Here is a 21867-nt window from a genome sequence, read left to right as displayed (position 1 = left end):
GTTATGGAACAGATCGCCATTAGCCAGCATTTTAGATACTCATGAAATATGATCAGGAAGCCAGCAAAAGTAATAGGAAAGTGAATATGCAATTCATCAGTGATCATACAGGAGGAGCTCCCAACTTGAAAATAAGACCCGCTATTTAAACTTGAATCTTTTCCTGTTGGCTGAGTGAGACACAAATTCACTTGAGACTTTTTTTTTTAGTATATTAAGCCAGTCATCATTAGCTACATGTCAGTACAAGGCCCATCAGAAAAAGAAAAATAAAAAGGATGAGTGAATGAATAAATACATAAACGAATGTACGTTGCTGGGGAGGCCAAGTCCCCTAGCATTTCCAGAACAGGCTGACTTGGTCATGCTTAGGGAGCATTTCCATACTCTTGAGCTACCTTTCTGCAGGACACTTCAGTTGAAAATAAATACAAAGCTATCTCGCCATTGCTTTTCTTGATTCCCAGAAGAAACGGTACGATCCTTTAGCATCCTCCACTCCCCCGTCCCGTGAAGACAGCACCATCAGTGTGGAAGCAGGCACCATGCTGTCGCAGAATCATGCAGGGCTACAAGGCTGCTCTATATGTAGGGCCCATTTCCCTTTTATTGAGTGACAAAATTGCAGTAAGTTTTCACACTTCAACATTATATGTAGATCAGTGAATTAAAAATGGACATATGTATAATCTAGCCATACATATATAATATACCACACATGTATACTAACCACTTCCCATGATGTTCTGCTACATCCAGTCTGAAATGTCTGAGTCTGTCCTGATAACCAGCTGAGGAAGGGGAGAGAGATGTGCAGGGAAAAGGATAATTTCTACCCATAAGAAATGAATTTACTTTTCCTAATAAAAGAAATCTAAACTTGGCTATTGTCATCATGTAATGTTAACCACCCGCTCTTTTGGCAAGTGTGAAAACACTGGGCTCCATTATAAAAGTTAAAAATGTCCTGGGCCTGGAGTTGTTTACCCAGTAGGAGCTGCTCTAAAGTTACAGAGCGCTGGTTGGAAGCAGGGGCAGAAGGCCGGCTCCAAGTCACTGACGTCACTGGAGTCTCAGTGGCTGCCGTGACACTGAGCTCAGCTCTTGGACTTCTGAACGTGGTGAGGGATTCAGAGGGACTCATCAGTACCGCTCTGTGGGATGGTTTGGCTGCCACCGGATCCCCTTCCCCTTATTTCTGTGTAGAAGATTTAGAGAGCTGAGCTTTGGTTTGGAGGCAGCTAGCTCCCTGCTGTGCTTGCCGTCAGAAGATGACTGACTGGTGGCTGAGCTCCTGCCAGATGACCCCCCAGGACAAAAAGGTATGTTGCCTTCTGACAAATTTAGAAGAAGTGACTCATGCTAGCAAGATATGGAGGGGCTGCTGCTGAGGCACTGTAAACTGGGTGCTGTGAGGTGGAGCGTGATTTCAACATCTGCTTGCACAGGTGCTGGGTCTGAGCTGAAGGACAGTGGGCGGGTGTGTAACGGATTGTGCTGCCTGGGCACGAGGCCTTTCAGCTGCTGAGGGGGGATTTGCAAGCCTGGACTGACAGTGCCATCCGCTCCTGGGATGGTGTTTCTCACACTCTGCTTCTCAGTCATTGAAAAAGCGCTCTGTCCATCGGGGGGTTTCATTGACACCACTTACTAGAACATAGTTTGTGTTAGGATAAAGCCTTTTAATATTGGAGATTAATATTCACGACCCTTGAGACTGTCACTGTTTGAAAGTTGCAACGAAAAATTGTGGTTTTCTCAAAGACGATGGCATGCACACAGGGCAAGTGCTTCTGCAATTTGAGTTGAAAGCCAAACCTTTTGGTAAGGAGGAAATCTTACCACTGTATCTTCTGTCCAACCTTTTGGACATGTATCTACGCAAGCCAAAAGTCTTTGTCACGTTTTACTATGAAAAGTAAAAATGGGGTGTCTCTAGCTCTCTAGTTTGAGTAAATAACTGGTGAGACAAGAAGGAAAGAAATGATAATTAGGTGAGAAACTAAGCTGGTTGCTTTCAAGTTGCAAGGGGTTGTGTCTCCTTGACCTTGTTGGAATAGGGAGATTGTGCTGAGCTAGCAATAAAAAGCAACACTAAAAAATGTCCTTTTCCTGTAACAAAATGGAATCAGGCTGGTCTCTGGAAAGACATGTTTCCTGAGCAGCAGAGGAAGAGCAGGATCTGTTAGTTAGTGGAAATGAGGCAGGCAGCTTAGAAGAGCCTGGAAAGAGAGGCAGAGAATTTTGGAAGCAAGTGGTGCGCTGCTCAGGCAGGTACCGGTGTGGGAATTCCTAATTCCTCCAAGTCCATAGTAAGAAGCAAAACATCTTAGGGTCAAATGACTTCTAGGAATTCCGAGACTGTGCAGAGCACTCCTGTTGGGACATGCAACCTCTGGTAAATGAAGCATCTTCAATTATGTGAACAGTAGAATGTTTACAGAAAAGAAAGGGAGCACAAAAGCGAAACAAACAAAAGCCAAGCACACAACTGAACAAAAATCTCCAAAGAGAAGTAGCAACAAAGTCACCTCTCTGTGAACCGATTGAGTAGAATCTTACATTTGGTGAGTAAGGCAGATGTTGGAAGGGTAATTGCCAAGCACATTAGAAAGGGAAGAGACTGTCACCAGGACAAACAGAGGTTAATTTGGGGATGCAAGTAGCTTACTCTGAAGCTCATGTGTTGCCCTTAGAATCTGCTTACCGGTAGGGCTGGAGGCTAGCAACCGCACTCGGCACACTCGCGGAACCACTGACAGTTCCAGATGTCCAGCCCTGGGAGAAGGCTCTGGCAGGGACTACGTACCATCAGCTTGGCACGGCGGGGGCAGGGCGTGTTCCGGGCGGCTCAGCGCAGCTCACTCTGACCTTTTCCATTTGTCCTAATAAATTTTCATTCTGAATGAAATTCTGGAAAGAGTGACATGACATGGAGAGCAAAGAGACACTTGCGGGAGGAAAACAAAAATCATTCCCTCCCACATAGATGCCAAGATCTGTGGGAAGAGGAGAAATTCCTAGGAACAAAGAGAACATTTATATTTTCCTCCGTGGAGACGCAGAAACTGATTTTTTAAATCACAGATCCATTTCACCCCATAACTCTTCGTCACAGAATATTGTGTCTCTACCAAGTTTGGACTTTTTACATATATTAAATTTAGAAATACAGCCAAAGATTTGTACTTAATATTTTGCTAATAAAAATTGCTCCCTAAATAGGTAATGTTGCCTATGTCTTTAAAAATATTTGAAAACACTAAGGCAAAGGAAAATTGTGGAGAACAGGAGGAGCATTTATACCATAAGACTTGTGTCTTTCCATTTTCTAATTAAAGATTAAAATAATCAATTTAACTCCAGACAAAGAAAAAAGGATACTGGCCCGGGGAGGTAGTTCAGTGGTCTAAGCGCCTTGCCTGGCAAGTGCAAGGACCAGGGTTCAATCCCCGGTACCGTATGCCATGTTGGCCCTGCCTGGTGGAACCGGGTGTGATGGTGCATGCCTGTAATCCCAGTGCTAGGAAGGCTGAAACAGGAGGCTCACTATGAGTACGAGCTGCGTAGTAAGCCACTGTACTAAATAAATAAGTAAATAAATAAATAGAAGAGGGCTGGGGAGATGGCTCAGTAGAATAAGCACTTGCCTGGCAAGTGCAAGGGCCTGAGTTGAATCCCCAGTTCTTGAGAAAAAAAAAAAAGATAAATACATAGAAGAAAGAAAGAAGAAAAGAAAAAGAAGAAATAAACCAAGGGCCAGCCATTTCTCAAGCATTCGTTATGATTCACACAGTATAGATACTTTTTTTAAAAGCATTCTCTCTGTTGCTGAAACTTCTCAACAATCCTCTGTTCCCTTTGTTTTTACAAGAGGAAGTAATCATATATTCAGCTTTATTCCACTTAATATTTATGACTAGGCTAAAATGCTAGGAAAGCTAACTAAATTCTCCCACAAAAAAAAAAAAAAAAAAAAAAATTGGCACAGACAGAGATTTCTTGCAAAGCCTTCCTTTGATCCAAAACCATTACATTTTCTGGCGGTGGGACTCACTCTGGCCCTGGAGTGGTGAAGCCGTGCACCTTGGCCCTTCTCCCGAGTAAGTGAGGAGCTTGGCTCATAGCAGATGAGCGAGGGATTCCAGGAATGTTACGTGGGCTCCTAGGGAGCCCTCTTACGAGGAGCAAGACTTAGTCAGAGTGTGTTTGAGTGATCATCGGTAGATAAAAAGAAGTTCTGGCACTTTTTAAACTGATAGAGAAGTGATTCAAGAAGAGTTTGAACAGAAAGCACAAGTTGAGTCATTTGCTCCATAGTTATAAGAAAACTGTGATGGCTTCTGAACATTTCTAGTGTGTGAAGGCAGTTGACATAAAGCATGGAATGTCTTAGCGTCTTTCATCAGGACTCTTGCGATTAGTGTGCTCCCTTTTTATAATTTCTCTGATTGAATCTGTGGCTGCCTCTCAATATTTCAGACTACTTTACTCTTCCTAAGAAATTACAGTGGCAAATAACTTTAGTCAGCAAGACAGCTTTTGCTCACCTGGGAATGGGTGTTCGACAAACCTACAAGATGACTAGGTAACCAAGGTCAGTGCACGTTAGGTTAACCAACACAGAAAAAACAAAGTTTTTTTTACACATGTTGCTATTTTCATTTTGTTTGACCTTTGTTGACATTTATTCCAGGAAGTACTTCTAGCTACTGTTGTGAGGGTCCCTAGGAACAGAAGAAAGGATGACACAAGAGAGAAGTTGAAGTTAGAAACAAACATAAGAGAATAAAGTAAGACACAATAATATCTTTGTAATGAAGTGTAGAACTACTTTTTTTCTCTTTTTTTTTGTGGCTTTTCTTTTTTTTCCATAATTTTATTGAGAAACAAATAGTAATGAGACAGTTTCAAACCAAATTGGTAGGACAGTTTCAATAATTTATACATTGCATACTCTCTTCCTAGTGGTTATTTGCTGTACAAGATGCAAACATGATAACCTATTTACAAACACTATTAGAACAAATCCCTCTATTCATTAAGAGAATGTAGCTATATATCTATCCTAACCATTTTGAATACACAGGTACAAAATGGACATTCATCTGTATCCCCTTTTTTGTTTAGTTCCGTCATTTGTATTTTCTTGAATTAATCATGATATTGTGTGTGTAAAACAGCAGGTACAAATTACCAACCTGTCTATAGCAAAGAGTTTGGGAGAACAGATGGCTCTGTGCTCATGTGCTGAGAGGGAGACAGATCTTACATTGGCCTCAGTATTGTTGGGACTTTTCTGAAGGTGGAGGCTGCACATAGAGGTCCACTTCCTAATGCTCATTAGGCTTATAATTCATTGATGGACTTTAGTTCAAATGTAGGCATATATTTACATACCTGTGTGTGTTCAACGCCATCTCTCATTCCAGTCTGTATGTTCAGGACAGCTTGACATAAGTAAGTTTAGGCCTTGATGATGTGTATCTCATTTGGGAGATATCAATATGCCTCTGTATTCTATGGATACAAAGAATATCCATCTATGCCCATGGTATATTGCTTGCTGAAAACTTTATCCATAATTAGCATGAATGGCTGTTGGTAAGTTACTGTGTCTTGGTAACCCAGCTAGTAAAGACATATGACTTAATAAAAACTACTTGAAGTTTAAATCAAAGCAAGATTTTAATGCAAAAGAACAAAAGAAAAAGCATCAGCTGGGGGTGGTAGTACATAGCTGTGATTCCAGGGCTTGAAGAGCTGAGGCAGGATCGCTCTGAGTGTGAGGCCAATCTGGGCTCAAGGCCAGCCTGAAATACAGAGCGAGACCCTGTCTCAAACACTCAAAAACAAATTTTTAAATGTCTCATACTTCTTTGTATTCAGTATGTCATTTAATGTTTCTGACTGCTCTGTGGATTCTTAGAAGAAAGTGGTGTTTTAAATTGTATTTTCAAGCCCTAAATATGCACAGCCCAAATGTTAGCAATCTAATTATTTCAATAAGAAGATGCTCTGAAAACTGAGCAAAATTTTTCTTGAATTCCTTCTATTCAATGTCCTAAATAGGTTTTTATTCGTATCTTATCATTGGAAGGAAAATAGAACATTACTAAATTTTGATATATGTCTTATAGGGCAGTTTTGTTGAATTTAGTTTTTACTTGATGAACTAAAATAATGTTTGCTGTGGATTGGCTTCTTACCGATGTGTCGGTCTCCAGAGTTGAGCCCCAGCTTGGGGTCCTGGCTGGTGTAGAGATACCATCTGGCGTGGATTTGCTCTCTGAGGACAGAGCTGTGATCCTAGGTCAGTCCTGCCTCAGAGCAGAAGGAGTAGTTAAGTCATGCAGATATGACTATGCAGTTGAATTCCATGTTTAAATTCTTGTATGTCCATAACATATTGTAATTTTTCATTAGGCAGGTAGTTACAGAAATATCTATATATACATGTGCATTTACGCATCTTGTTCATTATAACCATTGCAGTCTTGTCTCCAAAAGGGAAAAGATTAAAGACAACAGTGATTATTGACTGTATTTATTTCTTCTTAAGCCCATTGTTCTCATCTCTTCTTTCAAATCCAGTTTTCCTATGGTCTATTTCAGCAGCTCATGACAAAATAACCCAATATGTTTTCAGAAAGCACACAAAGTGAAACCCTTTCTTATGTTTATATTAGGCTTTATTTTAAAGGCAAGAGACTGCTTCACATAAAACAACTCCAAGCTTCCATGAAACAGTGGAGAGAAAGCAGAGACAAGCAGAAACGCTCCTTCTCTGACACTCTCACGGTCACCATGGACCTGCAGAAGCAATGGGAGAACACAGGGACTAACTGGCACAAGGAAAAGATGGAATTGCTGGACCAGTTTGACAATGAGAGGAAAGAATGGGAAAGTCAGTGGAAAATCATGCAGAAGAAGATAGAAGAGGTACATATTGATTTATTTTGATGTATCGTTCAAACTCAGAAGGAAATGTTTGTTTTGTATTGGATACTCTTTCTTATGTCATTTATAACAGAAGAGGTACATGTTTCTGTAACATTTACTGGACCAAAAATAACATAGCCTTACCGAGTGGCACCTTTGGGACCATACTCAATTTGTAGTATATTGACCTCAACCTTTTACTGCAGAGTGCATCTATGCGTGATTTTCAGGGTGGAGACACTTGGTATCAAATGTGCTTGTAAATACGAGGGCCCATGAGTGCAAATTCAGGGAATATATAATTTGTGGAAAACATATTAGAAAAAGTGCACTTGGTCATTTAGAATATAGATTTCCTGAGCAGATGTATGAGTAATGTGTGGCAAAGGAAATCCTATGTTAGATACTTCAGTGCAATCAAAAAGGGTGATATATCGAACAAAATGGCAGTGGATGTGAGATATTTTTCTGGAAAGGTGTGCTACACTTATTAGAAAAGGGATTGTGAAAAATGACCTGTCACAACTGGTACGCTTGCTGTGTCCCCCTACACTCTCCCTCAGCCTATGAGCCCTAGATGGTTACCTTCAAGCATTTGCCTTGGTGTGCATTCAAACTTGCTCAGAAGGAAGATGTTGACACTCACCTTGCCTTATTCTGGTAACTCACAACACTGACTCATAGGGCTTTATGTCGCCTACCAAAGCAGTAATATAAGCAGATTCATTAACTTTTGTTTGCAGGCAGGAAAAATAAATGTTTTCAATGTTTATAATGAAAACATTTTTTTTCTTATTGACAACCAAGTAGGTGTTTATGAATAAAATAAAAATGGACAAATTTGCCAGTCCAAATAAAAGAACAAAGAAACGAGAAGGTGGTCCTCTGCAGTGTGAGCGGAGACTAAATGACAGATCCACTCCTTGTCCCTTCGGAAGTAGGAAAATGTGTTCTTTTTTTCCCTTTAACTCCTCTCTCTACCCAGAGGCGGAGATTGGATCAATCAGGAGACACCTTTGTTAAATCAGACACTGAAGCTTTAATTCAATCAGATACTGACTTAGTCATGGATCACGGATCTCCAAAGTTTTGGGAGGTCCAGATGGTAACAATCCTAGATAATTTTAGCATCCAAGAAATTAATTACCTCCTGGAGGATTGGTATAGTCCATTACTTAAGCTATGTAGCTAAAATAATCTGCTGATTGGTTAAATTTGCTATTGTTCAATAATTATTCTGATAACTACAGATACCATGTGTGGTAAATATTAGCCTTATCAATTAGAAGGCAGTACCTGCTTTCTTTTGGGCCATAACAGATAGTGGCCCTTCCTGTATTAGGAGGGCAGAAGGGGCTGCGACACTTTTTGTCATCTTAGCTATTACATTATTATATCTTGCTGTCTGCAGTAGAAAGCTAGATAGTTCGAAATATGGATAGATAAAGTGCTTACACAAAATGTAGATGAACACTTTTCAGTATATGAATACTATCAGTGTGTGTGTGTGTGTGTGTGTGTGTGTGTGTGTAAAGGGCCTTCTTATAGGCTACATAGCCGGAGTACACACACTGAGAAAAAGGAAAGAAGAAGCTATTTGCACATATCACAGAGAAGAATCAGGGGAATTTTCTGACATTAAAATTAGAAAGTCAACACTTACAACATTGTATCATTCCACAAACATAACAGATTGTATTCTTTAATGTGCATGACTATATTTTGTGTATTAAATCAGATGCAGTTTTGATCCATGTGCAAGAGAATTAGAGATTTAGTGTGTGCAGAGGTTTTAGTATCCAATAAATTAATTACCTCCTGGAGGATTGGTATAGTCTATTACTTAAGCTATGTAGCTAAAATAATCTGCTGACTGGTTGAATTTGCTCTTTTTCAATAATTATTCTGATAACTACAGACACCATGTGTGGTAAATACTAGCCTTATCAATTAGCAGGCAGTACCTGCTTTCCATAGGGCCAAGAGGATTAGAGAGGTAGTGTATCCAGAACTTCAGTAACTTCAGTGGTGATGTCTCTTAGGGAGCACACGTAGCCTTAGGCTTCAAGACACTCAGGATTCTCTTTTCAGTCACTATCCACAGTCATTGCTCTCACTATGAAAAAATTAAGATGCACACACTTAACGCCTTTGGAACTTAGAATACTGGAAATAAGAGTCTGGGCTATTTAGACAATGGTAGCACAGCCATCTGAGAAAAGTGCTGGTCTCAGATTGCAGTCTTCCCTCCTCATCTCCTGTAATAGAATGATCAGATAGCCGTTGACAAGACCTGAGCACCAGGTAAGTCAGACTCCCTTATGCGAAGCAAATAGTTTTCCATTAATTGCCTTAGGTTATGTGTTTATTCACTCCTCACCTATGCACTCAGGAGGATTTACAATGCAGTAAAGGCACATGTAAGAGAAAGTATGCAGTGCAGACAGAGAGGTGACCCAGAGGCCACAGGAAGGCTCGTATGTCAAATGCAACAACGATGCTGTTTTTCTGGTAGCTAACGTAAAAATTTGCAAGTGCTTGTTTGTCCATATTAAGAAGACAAAAGGCAATCTATTTCCAAGTAATAACATTTCCCCTCCTTATTCTGAAACCAAAAGTATTTTGTTTTCACCCATGACTTCTCCAGAAAAGGTCAACATCATCAACAGCATCCTTAGCTTTAACACATCACTTCGTAGAGTTGCTCTTTACAATCCCCCTCTAGGTGAGCCCCCACTGCATCATGAACAACAACTCAGTCGATAATCTTACATACACTGCTGATTCACAGCTATTATTTGGTGCTGCTTTGACCTTTTGCAGTGACAACTTATACATTTAAAAATATTAAGAGAATAAATCACCGCATATCCCTCAGGCATCAACTGTTTCATGCTTTTCTCCACTGAGTTTTAGGTGAGTGTTAAGCACCAATATACTTGTCCTTAATTCCTTGAATAAGAAGACACGTTATGTAGATGCCGGTTGTGGCTACAGAGTGCAGTCAATTGTGTTAATATTCACCCAAAAGCCTCTTTGGAAATTTCACAAGCTTCCCCAAGACTCAAGCCTCAAAAGAAGGCCACTTTCCTTCCTGTGGCGGGGAGTTAGCTCAATGTCTGCAGCCATAGCAAATATCTCACCAAGAAATAATTTAGGATCCTCTTCCTATACAGGTAAATGGATGATCAAAGCCTTAGGACTCTGTCATCACATTTGTTTTATCCTAAATGAGAAACTTTCTTTCTTTCTTTCTTTCTTTTTTTAATATCTTTGGTTGTTGCAGGGTTTCACTATGCAGCTCAGACTAGTGGTGATCCTCCTGTTTTCAGCCTCCCCAGCACTAGGATTACAGGCGTGCACCTGCATGCCAGGACTCTGGCCGGCTGAGCCTGCCCTGGGGATGGGGTTGGCGCGGCATGGGGTGCCAGGGATCAAATGACGGTCACCTGCGCTTGCCCAAGCAGGCACTTAGTCTGCTGAGCTATCTTGCCGGCCCAGAGAAACTTTCTTTAGATTGTGAATATGCTTGGCATCAAAAACATCTCAGTAATCGGTAGCCCTCCCCTGCGTAACTGGCTGACCAAAGGAAACATTTGCTGATGACCAAGTGCCTATTCAGGGAGCCAAGTGAATTGGCATGAGATGATCTGCTGTATAAACAGTTAAATGTTTGTGTGTAATCAAGGTCAGATGTTTAAAATACATGATTTTATTGTGAATTGAACTCTTGGATGTTTCTGAAGTGACTGGAAACTTTCTGATTTTTGACAGTGCCGCTGCCCCTCTGTGTAGGTACAAGTTTCTTGTACTTCTCATTGAGTTGATTTTCTGTCCAGAACACAGAACTTAGCATCAGTGTGCTATTCCACTAACAGCACCCTCCCGCACGTACAAGGAGCTACTCAAGAGTCGGGATAGTGAATGGTCATGTGGCAGAGAGGACTCAGAGTGGCTTGCTTAGTTCTAAAAAAGTACCAACAAGACAGCGAGGGCAAAAGAGGTTTGGTTTGGTTTTCCTGCAGCTTTGCCAGGAAGTAAAGCTTCGGAGGAAGATGAACAGGAGCGAGCGCGCGAAGGCGGCTGCTCCTGGTCGCGGGAAGGACGCTGGGGACGAGCCGTGGGCATCTTCTCCAAAGGGGCCCGGTTCAGGACGGCGTGAAGTCGCAGAGGTGGACCACGGTGGGGCTCGGAAAGAAGGACGCGAGACGCAGCAGAGGCCACGCACAGCCTGGGCTACAAGGTGAGCGCAAGGCTAGCCTGAACTGCACAGTAAGACCCCATCTCAAAAGGAGGAGGAGGAGGAGGAGGAGGAGGAGGAGCCCGGGAGCGGCTCCGCGGCGGCGGCGGCGGCGGCGGCGCTGGGCTCGGTGAGTACCCCCCGCGGGCTGCGCCTCCGCTCCCACGCGGGCTCCGGGCGCTAACCTGCGCTTGCCTCTCTGTGCAAAGGCTCTCGAAGAACTCGCCAAGGTGAGCGAGGAGCTGTGCAGCTTTCAGGAGGAAATTCGAAAGCGGGCTGGCCACAGAAGGTGAGCGGGGCCTGGCGCGGGGTCCGGGTTAGAAAGGTCAGAAGGGCTGTGAGCCGCCTCCTTACAGCTCCCTAGTGAGAATCAGCGAGTTCTTAAAATCTGTGTTGGCTGGAAGCGGACACCCCTGCCGTGCGCTTCTCTGCTCACTAATTCTTAAAACAAATCTTCCAGTTCTCCTTACGATCAGGTGATGAGGGGTGCTGTTTTCTTGGTAATTACTTCAGTAAAGCTTCCATAAAAAATTAAGAAATATCTTCATAACATTCTTTTTAAATTGCATTTTATTGTCAAGTGAAAAAAACTGCTTTACCCGACAACGTTTGCACCATCAACTCTCTGGAAGATTTGAAATTATTACTACAGTTATTGGCAGATTAAGTGTAAGAATTAACCGCGCGCACGCGGTGCTCTGCCCGCACCTGCTCCTGCCTTGGTCCTCGCCCTGAACTCTCCTCCCTTCCTCCTCCTCCTCCTCCCCGCCCTCAGCACCCCTCCTCGGGCCTAGTGACCCCTCTCCTATTTTCAGGTTGTCTTTCTGTTTCTTTCAACAAGTACCAGACAAAGCATGATACTTGTCTGTATCTCGTTTATGTTGCCCAGTATTCACTTCACTGCAAATGACAGGAATTGTACTCTTCTTCATTGCTGAGTAATGCTCCATTTTCTAAATGTACCATATCTAATATAATTCTCTTTCATTTTGATTATTTGGCCAGTGGAAGAGTATACCAGTGGACTTATCCCATTACATACAACTTTAAACTATGGCATAAGTTACGAATGTGGTATGATAATTGTATTTGATGTTCTACTGAAACACTTCACACAAAAGTCACTTCTCTACAATTGGTGTTTACACAGAAAGACATATGTAATGGAATTTTCAGGATACAATATGATAAATTCGTTCACCGTACAGTGCACACAGTGCTGTTGCAATTCAAAAAGAATATGGAATTGTGAAAGGAAGTTGCAACAAATTACAATTCTCAAGTCTTTGCATGAGCAACCAAAATGGGTTATGCCGATGTCAGTCCCTCCCCTGAGGGAGCTGCGTGCTTCTTTTATAAGCGACCATAGAGCTTCATTAATTTTCTTTGGCTCTTCAGAAGCTCAGAGAGAATTTTTGTGCAGACCATCAGGGGATTTTTCTAAACCAGCTGTGTTTTCTACACAGTTTTGTCCTCCACTGGCCCCTTTAGCTTTTCCTCTGATTTTGAAAAACAAAATTATTTAGTTTTTTATTTTTTATTTTAGGATAGGGTGTACAGGGTCTCACTGCATAGATCGGACTCATAATGATCCTCCTGCTTACAGCCTCCCAAGTGCTGAGATTACACGTGGGCACCACCACGCCCAGTCTCAATCGCAGTCTTAGCACATCCTGGGAGTGGGGCCAGCATGGCAGGCCTGGGGATCAAACTCCCAGCCCCTGTTTTCCTCCTATTTTGATGGTGGACATTTCTCTGCACTTTGTTGTAAGCTAATTCTTTGTAAGTTGAGTAAGTAGAAGCCACTTACATTTATTGATACGATGGAGCTTGTTTGTCAGTCTGCGCTCACACTGTATTTGAGGTTTCTCCTGAGGTGACTCAGACTCAGAAATAGTCCTATTGTCCAGTTTTGGTTTACACATAGCACCTGCTTCAGAACTCACATAGTCACACAATGGCTTGTGGAAAAGAGCTGCGAAGCTTCCACGTGTAATTCAGAGACGGCGCAGTGTTGCCACAAGACATCACACACTGACCTGACTCCTCGCATCTTCCGCTGTTCACTCCCCTCTGCTCCAAATACCCCCACCGAAGCGCTCCTTGTTTCTTGAATGACTTCGCTGTTTTGGGCACAGCTCACTCTAGCTGTGTGCTCTTGCTGGACTCACCAAAAATAAATAAATAATATATAGAAAAACGTACCTTTTTCTAATTTCAAGTGACACCTCCCATTTGGAATTACTTACGTTTCATTGTACTTTTATTCAGATTTCTATCTTACTACCTAATTTGTTATTTCAATTCAAGAGGAGGAAGTTGAACTCCCATTACTCGATGAGTAGGAATCCCAAAGGCGAGGAGGAGGTAAGGAAAGGGCGAGAGAAAAGCTATAGAAATGGGAAGTCAGTAGCAGAAACAAGAGTTGGCACAGTGCTTTCAGGGTTTACCCTGAAGTTTCAAGTAGCAGCAAAAATGATAAAGGCTGGAAATATGGCAGCGTTCACAGAGCCGTCATGTAACACTGAGTGCTGACCTTCACCTACGATAAAGGGGATTTGAAGTTTTTAAATAGGACATTTACATAAAAACAGTCTTGGAGGAAACTGTGACTGCCTTTTCCGTAGCCGAAACCCATTTTCTTTAAGGAGCTCACCCTAAAGGAAGCTATCACTAAGGCATCCCGTCTCCCCATTGTCTAGGATGAAGTCCGACTCTTTTCTCCAGGATGTGCCCAATGCAATCAGTGTACCTCAGGGGACCCACTTGATCAACAATGGCCAGTACATTTTTCCAATCAATTTAGAGAAAATGAAACAGAAAAACAGAAAGAATCTGAGCGGTACTGGTGTGTTCCGAAACAACTCTGTAAAAAGTTGTGGAGTTGGTGCAATCGATTTGCAAAGACATGAAACCCCACCAGTTCCTCCTCCAAGGAGCACATCTCGAAATTTGCCCAGCTCATATTCTGAACAAGCCCAAGAACAACTGAAAGGAAGTGTTGACCACCTCAGTGGGGTAGCCTGTGGGGGTCACAGTCAAAGAGACAGCCAGCCTCCCTTTCTTTCAAGGCAGCATGAGCTACCTACATTGGGTCCAGATAAAGGGAAGACCATGGAAGATAGTGTCATGTTTTCCTCGTTGACATCAGAAACACAAATAGCTAAGAAGCCTCCAGGTAGTGTTAGACATGGTGTGACCCCATGTGACATTGCGATAGATGCCACAAAGAGCCCCTCCACTTTGTGGCCTCAGAATACCTGCTCTCCCCCTAACAAGCCACAGTTTGAAAATGTGGTTTCAGATCACCCTGCTAAATCTCATCCTGTTCTTCATGTAAGTAATGACAGTAGTTCCTCGGTGGCACAGGGCAGTGGCCCACCGAGAAGTTTCAGTTGCGGCTTTGAAAGGACCACAAGAAACGAGAAGCTGGCAACAAAGACTGATGAGTTTAACAGAACTGTGTTTAGGACAGACAGAAATTGTCATGCAACACAGCAAAAGCGAAGCTACTCGCAATCATCTGAAGATAGAAAGCCTTCTGATATCTTCGCTCCTCCTGTAGGGGGCATATCAGAAAGTGACGATATGACTGATCTGAAAACCAGTGCCCGTGTGCCTGAACCCAGGGAAAATGTGCCTGATAACCACACCACGAATTCCACAGCTGGCCTGGTCAGACAAACGCAGGAACGTATCAATTCTGGCAGTTACCGGAACATGCTTCTCGAGTGTGACTGGAGAGCCAGCAATTTATCTGGCCGGCCAAGATCAGCTGACCCCAGGTCAAATTATGGTGTTGTGGAAAAGCTGCTGAAAACATATGAGACATCAGCGGGGCCTGTGCCGTGGGATTCTAAATGCTCTCAGGAAAGTTGGCCCAAAGGTGACAGTGACATCAGTGCTAGTACCACGTCAGGTCAACACTTAGAAGGGATTCGAGTGGAGCAAGAGTTTCAGTCAACGATGGCGTGGTGTGGGGGACAGCAAGTGAAGCAAGGAGCAGATCAGAGAAAGGTGCCAGAGGTAAGAAAACTCATGGTGTGGTAGGGCTGAATCTGGGTTTACCACAGGTTCCGGGCCCATTCAGTGGCCCATCATATGATCAGAATGCAGACACTTGTTTTGGCATCTTCCTAGCTTCTTGATTCTTTGTGAATAAATGTAACTGAACATGAACTTAATATGTAATTTTTAAGACTGGGACCAACACATTGTAACTTTTTTAAAGTGAGTAAATGACATTAATCTAATAAGTACATTTAAGAACTTTGAGCAGATCAAAGATCTGCTGTCTTTTTTCTAAATTAATATTATAAATTTGTGGATTTACATAACTTTACTCTTCAAAGGTTTATAGTTTTAGGATATAGAAAATATTTGTCAAAGAACTTTGCAACTATTAAATATGATTGGTTCAGTCACACTTAGCATCTGGATATGTTCTCCTAGGGTGGGCCACATAATGTGAATATTGGTAAAACACAAATTATAAACAGTGCTTCATAAAGTTCTTTGATCTGTGGAACTAAAAGACAACATATAGGAAAAGGTTATTATTTGCATATTCTTAGCTTGAAAATTATCAAAAAGTATTTAACTAAATTGTTACCCTTTTTTATCCTGTCCATTTAAAACAAATCTGCATTAAGTATAAGAGAAAAAGAGATCAAAGAAATTGCTATTTAAAATGAAGAGCTATAAACTAATTCCTTTTAGTGCATGGCAGTTTTTAAGAACAAAATTTACAAAAAGTAAAGTTATATTGTTAGTCAGTGTTGCAGAAATTCTAACTATACATGATGTAGTCTGTATTTTAAGCCTTCTGATGTAAAAAAAAAAGTTGTCTTTTAAATTCTTTAAAAATACCAGTTTTCATCTATCTTATCAGAAATGCTACCCATTCTCATAGGCTAAAATTAATTACATGCATTTGTATTTCTTTTTTAGTTAGGCCTATTGCTATAGCTAGAGATAGGAAGGGGAAAATGTGTGGATTAGCCAACAAAAACTCATTAATCAATAAGGAATGCAAAATATTTTTTTTCTTTTTCTTTTTTCCATTGATTGAGGATTTGTGGCAGGCATACTATACTATAGATTCTTAGGTTAGGAGTGTTTTTCTTTGGTTCTTTTGTTTTCTCCCTAAATAAATTTTAAAAATAAATTGCTATAATTTGTTCTTTTTTAGTACTGGGGACCTTGCACTTGCCAGGCAGGCGCTTAAGCGGCTGAGCTCTCTCCCCAGCTCAAAAGTAAATCCCTAAAGAGAAAAAGAAAAACCAGGTTATCATCAGACCACAACTGAAATCACAGAAACTAAGCCCATCTCACATCAAAGAACAGATTTGTTAAGAAAGTCAGTCAGATGCAAGTGTATAAAGTGAAATGGAAGCTTTCTCATTGCTTAATTGTTAGCATCAAAGGAAGCTATTCTTCCATCAAAATAAAAAGGAAGAGGGAATGAAATGAAAGAAAGGAAAGGAAAGGATTTTCAGCTACTGGGCGATAGCCGGTATAGATAGCAACTTTCTGTGAACAACTAGAGGGAAATTGTGTTTAAGTATTTTAGGGATTCGGTCGAGGTTAGTGTACAGCAGCTGCCAACTATGAATCAGGTCCTGTCACTCCTCCTCTGCTAAACACACAAGGAAGTCTTCATGGTAGTTTGACCCAGTGACTCCCCTTTTAGGTATCTTCCCAAAAGAGTTAAAGACATCACAATACAGTGATCCACACATTGCCATGCTTACATGAACATAATCTATAAGAGCCAAATCGTGGAAGCAGCCTGTATCCTTACGAACAGAGAAGTGGATAAAGAAAATGTGGCGTTTGTACACAGTGGAGTACTACTCTGCCATAAAGACAGACAAACTTGAATCCTTTGTAGGAAAATGGGTTTAAGTGACATAAATCAGACACATAAGCTTAAATATGTTTATATTTTCTTTTTCTTTTGGCGGGACCAGGGATTGAACGCAGGCCCTGGTGCTTGCCAGGAAAGCATTTATTCTACTGAGCTAACTCCCTGGCCCCATTATGTTTGTATTCTATGAAGAACCCAAAATATAAATAATGGGCAAAAGAAAAGATAGTAGGAAGTAGAGAGATAGATATTTCTCAAGTAGGAAGAGGATCAAGAGGTGGAGAAAATGAAGAAACACGGGGGAAAGAGAATTTTACAAAGGAACTAGGACATTTTATGTACATGTAACAACTCCCCATGAGGGGTGGAAACTATTTACTGTAGACATGGACTAATCAAAATTAACTAATCAATCAATCAATTTCTTGTGAAATAGTCAGTGCATAGTTTTTATTTTGGTTTTAGTTTGTTTGCTTTGTTTTGTCTTGTTTTGTTTTGTTTTGTTTTTGGTACCAGGCATTGAACTCAGGACCTCTCTCACCTGCCAGGCAGGCACTAAAGCCACTGAGCTATCTCTCCGGCCCCCTGAGTTTTTTGAAAAGAAGTTCAAATGAGTCACTTGGTTTGTCTGCTTTTGATTTATGATCTCTAAAAGTGTCAATGAGACAAGTGAAAAGTTTCTAGACTGGGCATGGTGGTGCACGCCTGTAATCCCAGCACTTGGGAGGGACACTGTGAGTTTGAGGCCAGGCTGGGCTACAAAGTGAGGTCAAGAGTAGCCTGAACTCCATAGTGAAAACTTGTTTCAAAAAGACAAAAAAAAGAAAGTTTCTTCCATAAATATCCCATTAAGAAATGGCCTAGGTGCAGGATGTTGTTTACTCGGACATTTGACTCATGTTCATAGTTCTACAAAGAGATCAATTATATTAAAATCCATACAAATTCCATATTAAAATTGGAAATGATATTAAAACACAGCATATAAGGCTACTAATAGTAGACAAATACATTGTTTAGCTTTGAGTATTTCTCTTACTCAAAAGTTTCCTGAGATCCCATACTTGCGATCTGTAGTGTATGAAGCCCGTTGTAGTGCCCATGCAGCTAGCTTAATGCCTTCTTTTGTGTTCTAGGAATCTATGGCTATGAAAGCCATGCAGGGAAAAGGATTTCTGCGCCCTGCTAGGCCAGCACACCGCCGGCCCCCATCCAGATGGGCATCCAGGTCTCCATCAGCACCCCCTGCCTTGCGGAGAGCTGCCCCCAGCTGCACCATTTCTCTTCCAGCTGAAACGCCAATGGTTTAAGTCTGTAGTCTGGATTACTAGAGCATGAAAGTTCTATTCCTGATTGCCAGACCAAATGTTCTGAGTGTTTACGGCTAGTCCTGTTCTCTCCTGGATCTTTCAAGATTACTAGGACAAACAATTTAAATATTAACTTTCCATCAGTCTTCAGTGTTTTTAACCTGTGGAATAATGATCTTTTTGTATTTTTATTTCTTAGATCAGAATTTTTAGTGTCATATTCATTAATTCCCCTATATGATTTAAGTTGAAACAATGTACAATACTGTATATTCTAACTTTCTTGCAAGTGGCAGAAAGCAAGGTTATATGCATGGCCAAGTGTTTGTAGATGCATGTCTTTCAATAGAAAGTACTTGTATGTATTTAGATAAGAAAAGCTTATGTGCTAGTGTTGACTTTGAAATTATAATATGTACACCTATATATTCTTTGTGTTTATTTAAAAGTTTTGAAAATATACAGTACTATTTATATTTTGTATACCTTTTAGTAGGTATCTGCCTAAAAGCATTCGAAGTTCATATATTATTAATCACTTCCTTGACCCACAAGTACATCGAAAAATAAGAATTATGTATATATCTAACATCACAGGTTTTCTAAATACACCTTATGAATGACTTCTTAACCTATTTATAAGGATCAACTAATGCCACTGATTTACTTGTTTATTCTTTTAAGTAAGAGTCACAAGTTTAACAGATGAGCCTTCTAAAGTGAGCATAAAATATTGATGAATGCTTTTGTATATACCATGCGGTGGTCTCAGATGGCTTTAGCTGTGTACTTTTGATTTTCTGAGCCAGTGTCGTGAGACTGCCTTATGAACAACAGAACTAAAGAATGAATTTGTCAACCTCAGTAAAAAATATTCCTTAAATGGGATGCAAAAATCTTTAAATCACGTTGAATTTTCCTTTTTTTTTTTTTTTTAATTGGGGTTTGCTTTATCTGGAGTCATACATAAAGGTAAGTTATTCCTTTTTCCCTTTCTTAACTTTTCCCCTAAACTAGTAGAAGGACTAATTCAGGGGTGTTTTTTTTTTAATTAACAAGGAAGGAAGATCAGGAATAATGTTTCATTGAGAACTCTGGATTACAGTATATTTCTTATGGTGTGCTATCAAAACAGAAAAAAGCCTTAAACTAAAGTTTGGCACCAATAGTAGCATAAGGAACAAAAATGTGCATCTTGGCTACAATTTACATACAGAAAATGAATAAAATTTATTGAACTGATATAAATAGAAACATTGATGGGCTCAGAATTTTACAGAAGAGCAACTTTTTCACTGCTGTCTCCATTTACAACAAATTTTATTATGATGTTAATTAAATACTAACTATATTTAGGCTTTTCTTTTCTGCCAAAGATGTCAAGAAATTCTTGCATCTGTTGCGATGAAGGGCCTTCTGCTTATGATACTCTAGTGTCTTATAGGAACTCACTTTATGATAAATCACCTGGAGGCAAAGTAAATGATTTGGGAACTGCAGACAGACTTAAAGACACAAGACTGTAGCACGGTGATGGTTGCAAATCGGGCTTCACAACAGGAGAATTCCAGGAGTTAAACTGAGTTGATTTTCTAGAATGAGAGTTGGGATTGGAAGCTACTTAAAGGCTACAGACCACTCTTCTAACTCTAGTTCCTTTCAAGAGACAGCTTTTTCTACAAGAAATCTATGAAAGAAAAGGAACCTAGACACAAAGTGGTAGCACCCTAATTATGTGCTTGATCTACTGGAGGGGAGAGGTGCTGGCAGGTGATACCCTGGACTGTGAAAGATGGGACAGTTAGGGAAATCATGGGGTGCACAGTGGGCTCCAGTGTGTCTCTTCCTTTCTGTTCCTGTGTCCCAGGCAGCCTCACGGCATCTGTGGTTCCTACCTTTACCTACCCACCGGAATACTCAGGATCTCTTTTCTAAAAAATGCATTTCCTGGGCTCTTCCCCATAATTACTAAAGCAACATTTCTGGGAGTCGGGACTGATATCCTGGTGTCTTTAATAAAACCAAACCAAAGTAATGCAAAGTATTTGATGAGCAGCCAGATTTGCAAGCAATGATTTGAACGGATATCCGAACTGATAGTCATCCTGGTTGGTCGTTTTCTTCCCTGAGACCTACCTTTGTGACCCAGAAACAAAAAGACTCATTCACTAAACTTCACACTGTTAATCCCTTTTCCTTTATCATCTGAATGAACAACCAGGACCATTTTAACATCCTATGTTGACTACAATTATACAATATTGAATCTGAAAAAATGAGTATCACATCCAAACCCCTGAATGCAAAATGAAAGGTCTGTGTTCTTCTTTTAAATATTTTAATTCTAATTGAAAAACGTATCAGGTAAAGGGAAACTATCCTTTCAAACGTTTTCACTGTATTGTGATTTGTAACTCATAAATTTTCTACTTGAGATCAGTATTTTCTTCCCCAAGTTTACCTTTCATGGTCCGATCATGGCTGGACTTAAGGGATTTATTGATATTTATAGAAACTTTTAAGTACCCCTGTTTATAGCTGTTTTCCCTAGAAGAATGCTGGGAGGACAATCTTACATTATTTCACAAAGAGTTACTGATATTATCAGCTGAGCTGAGGACAAAGCAAGAATGAAATAGGAACCTGCTGACTTCCTGTGTGTGCCGTGGGCCTCCTGCTCTCCCGGAAGTGCTCCACACAGCCTCGCGTCCCAGAGCCAGGGTAAGACGTAGATGATGCTCACGTAGTTCACCGCTTGAAAACCTGTGTACAATCTTCACTTGGTTTTACGTGGAGACAGTAAAGACGCCCTTTCCTTTGGCCGGTGTTACCCTGAAATATGATTTATTTCAGTTGTGGTGATTCAACCTGGGTCCCTATCCTTTTGGCCTAAGAAAAGGATCTGGTTCCCTGGAAAGATCTCTAAAATTATTTCTAGGCACACTTGCTAATCAACAGTTACTTGATATTGAAATCTCCTTCAATTCTTGGAAGTTACGAAATAAAATAAGTTTGGAAACACCCTCTGTGGCTTTTGTGTACATTGAGAATGCACCTATTGTCCGCTTGTACAATGCATTCTGGTAAAGCTGAGTCTTAACAAATTTAAATTCAAGTACTTCAAACACAGCTTCTACCTTCAAACAGAATTTCATACCAACCTGCCTGTTCCCTGCTGCTAGGCACAGACAAGCCCGTGCAGTTTCTCATGCAATGATTGCCGCTGCTCTGTGCTCACTTAACTGCTCATTTAATTAGATAAAAGTCTTCTTTGTCTGAGACAGAGATTCACTGTGCAGTTCAGGCTGTCCTTGAACTCACTTTGTAGCCCAGGCTGGTCTCCAGCTCACAGCACTCCTCCTGCCTCAGCCTCCCAAGTGCTGGGCTTACAGGTGTGGGCTACCAGGCCTGTCTAGCAGTCTTCTTTGAAAAAAGCATTTACTTCTGAAATTTGCATTTGTGTCATGAAATTGGTTAGATATTTTAGGCAGACTCAAATTACTAGT

The 21867-nt window shown here is 40.9% G+C and overlaps 1 protein-coding gene across 1 annotated transcript; it reads left to right on the top strand.

Annotated features, from left to right (window-relative positions):
* The first annotated feature begins 1051 nt into the window (after positions 1 to 1051).
* Positions 1052 to 21343, top strand: Kiaa0408 (KIAA0408 ortholog). Its single transcript, XM_023714218.1, has 7 exons — positions 1052 to 1322; positions 6690 to 6942; positions 10968 to 11171; positions 11247 to 11312; positions 11392 to 11471; positions 13885 to 15208; positions 18188 to 21343. Exons 2-7 carry the CDS (start codon positions 6742 to 6744, stop codon positions 18359 to 18361), a joined length of 2049 nt encoding a protein of 682 aa, XP_023569986.1. The 5' UTR covers positions 1052 to 1322; positions 6690 to 6741; the 3' UTR covers positions 18362 to 21343.
* The last annotated feature ends 524 nt before the right edge of the window (positions 21344 to 21867 follow it).

The sequence above is a fragment of the Octodon degus genome, unplaced genomic scaffold, assembly GCF_000260255.1.
Source record: "Octodon degus isolate 3935 unplaced genomic scaffold, OctDeg1.0 scaffold00034, whole genome shotgun sequence".
Lineage (NCBI taxonomy): Eukaryota > Metazoa > Chordata > Mammalia > Rodentia > Octodontidae > Octodon > Octodon degus.
The sequence above is the reverse complement of the archived record's forward strand: the minus strand, read 5'-3'. Positions and strand labels throughout refer to the sequence as shown.

What these genes read in the sequence shown, in the direction of transcription:
- Kiaa0408 (XM_023714218.1), top strand. Translation starts at nt 6,742, where the DNA reads ATGAAACAGTGGAGAGAAAGCAGAGACAAGCAGAAACGCTCCTTCTCT. An exon ending in TGCAGAAGAAGATAGAAGAG is followed by an intron (nt 6,943 to 10,967) that starts GTACATATTGAT and finishes GTTTTCCTGCAG; the next exon opens with CTTTGCCAGGAAGTAAAGCT. An exon ending in ATCAGAGAAAGGTGCCAGAG is followed by an intron (nt 15,209 to 18,187) that starts GTAAGAAAACTC and finishes TTTGTGTTCTAG; the next exon opens with GAATCTATGGCTATGAAAGC.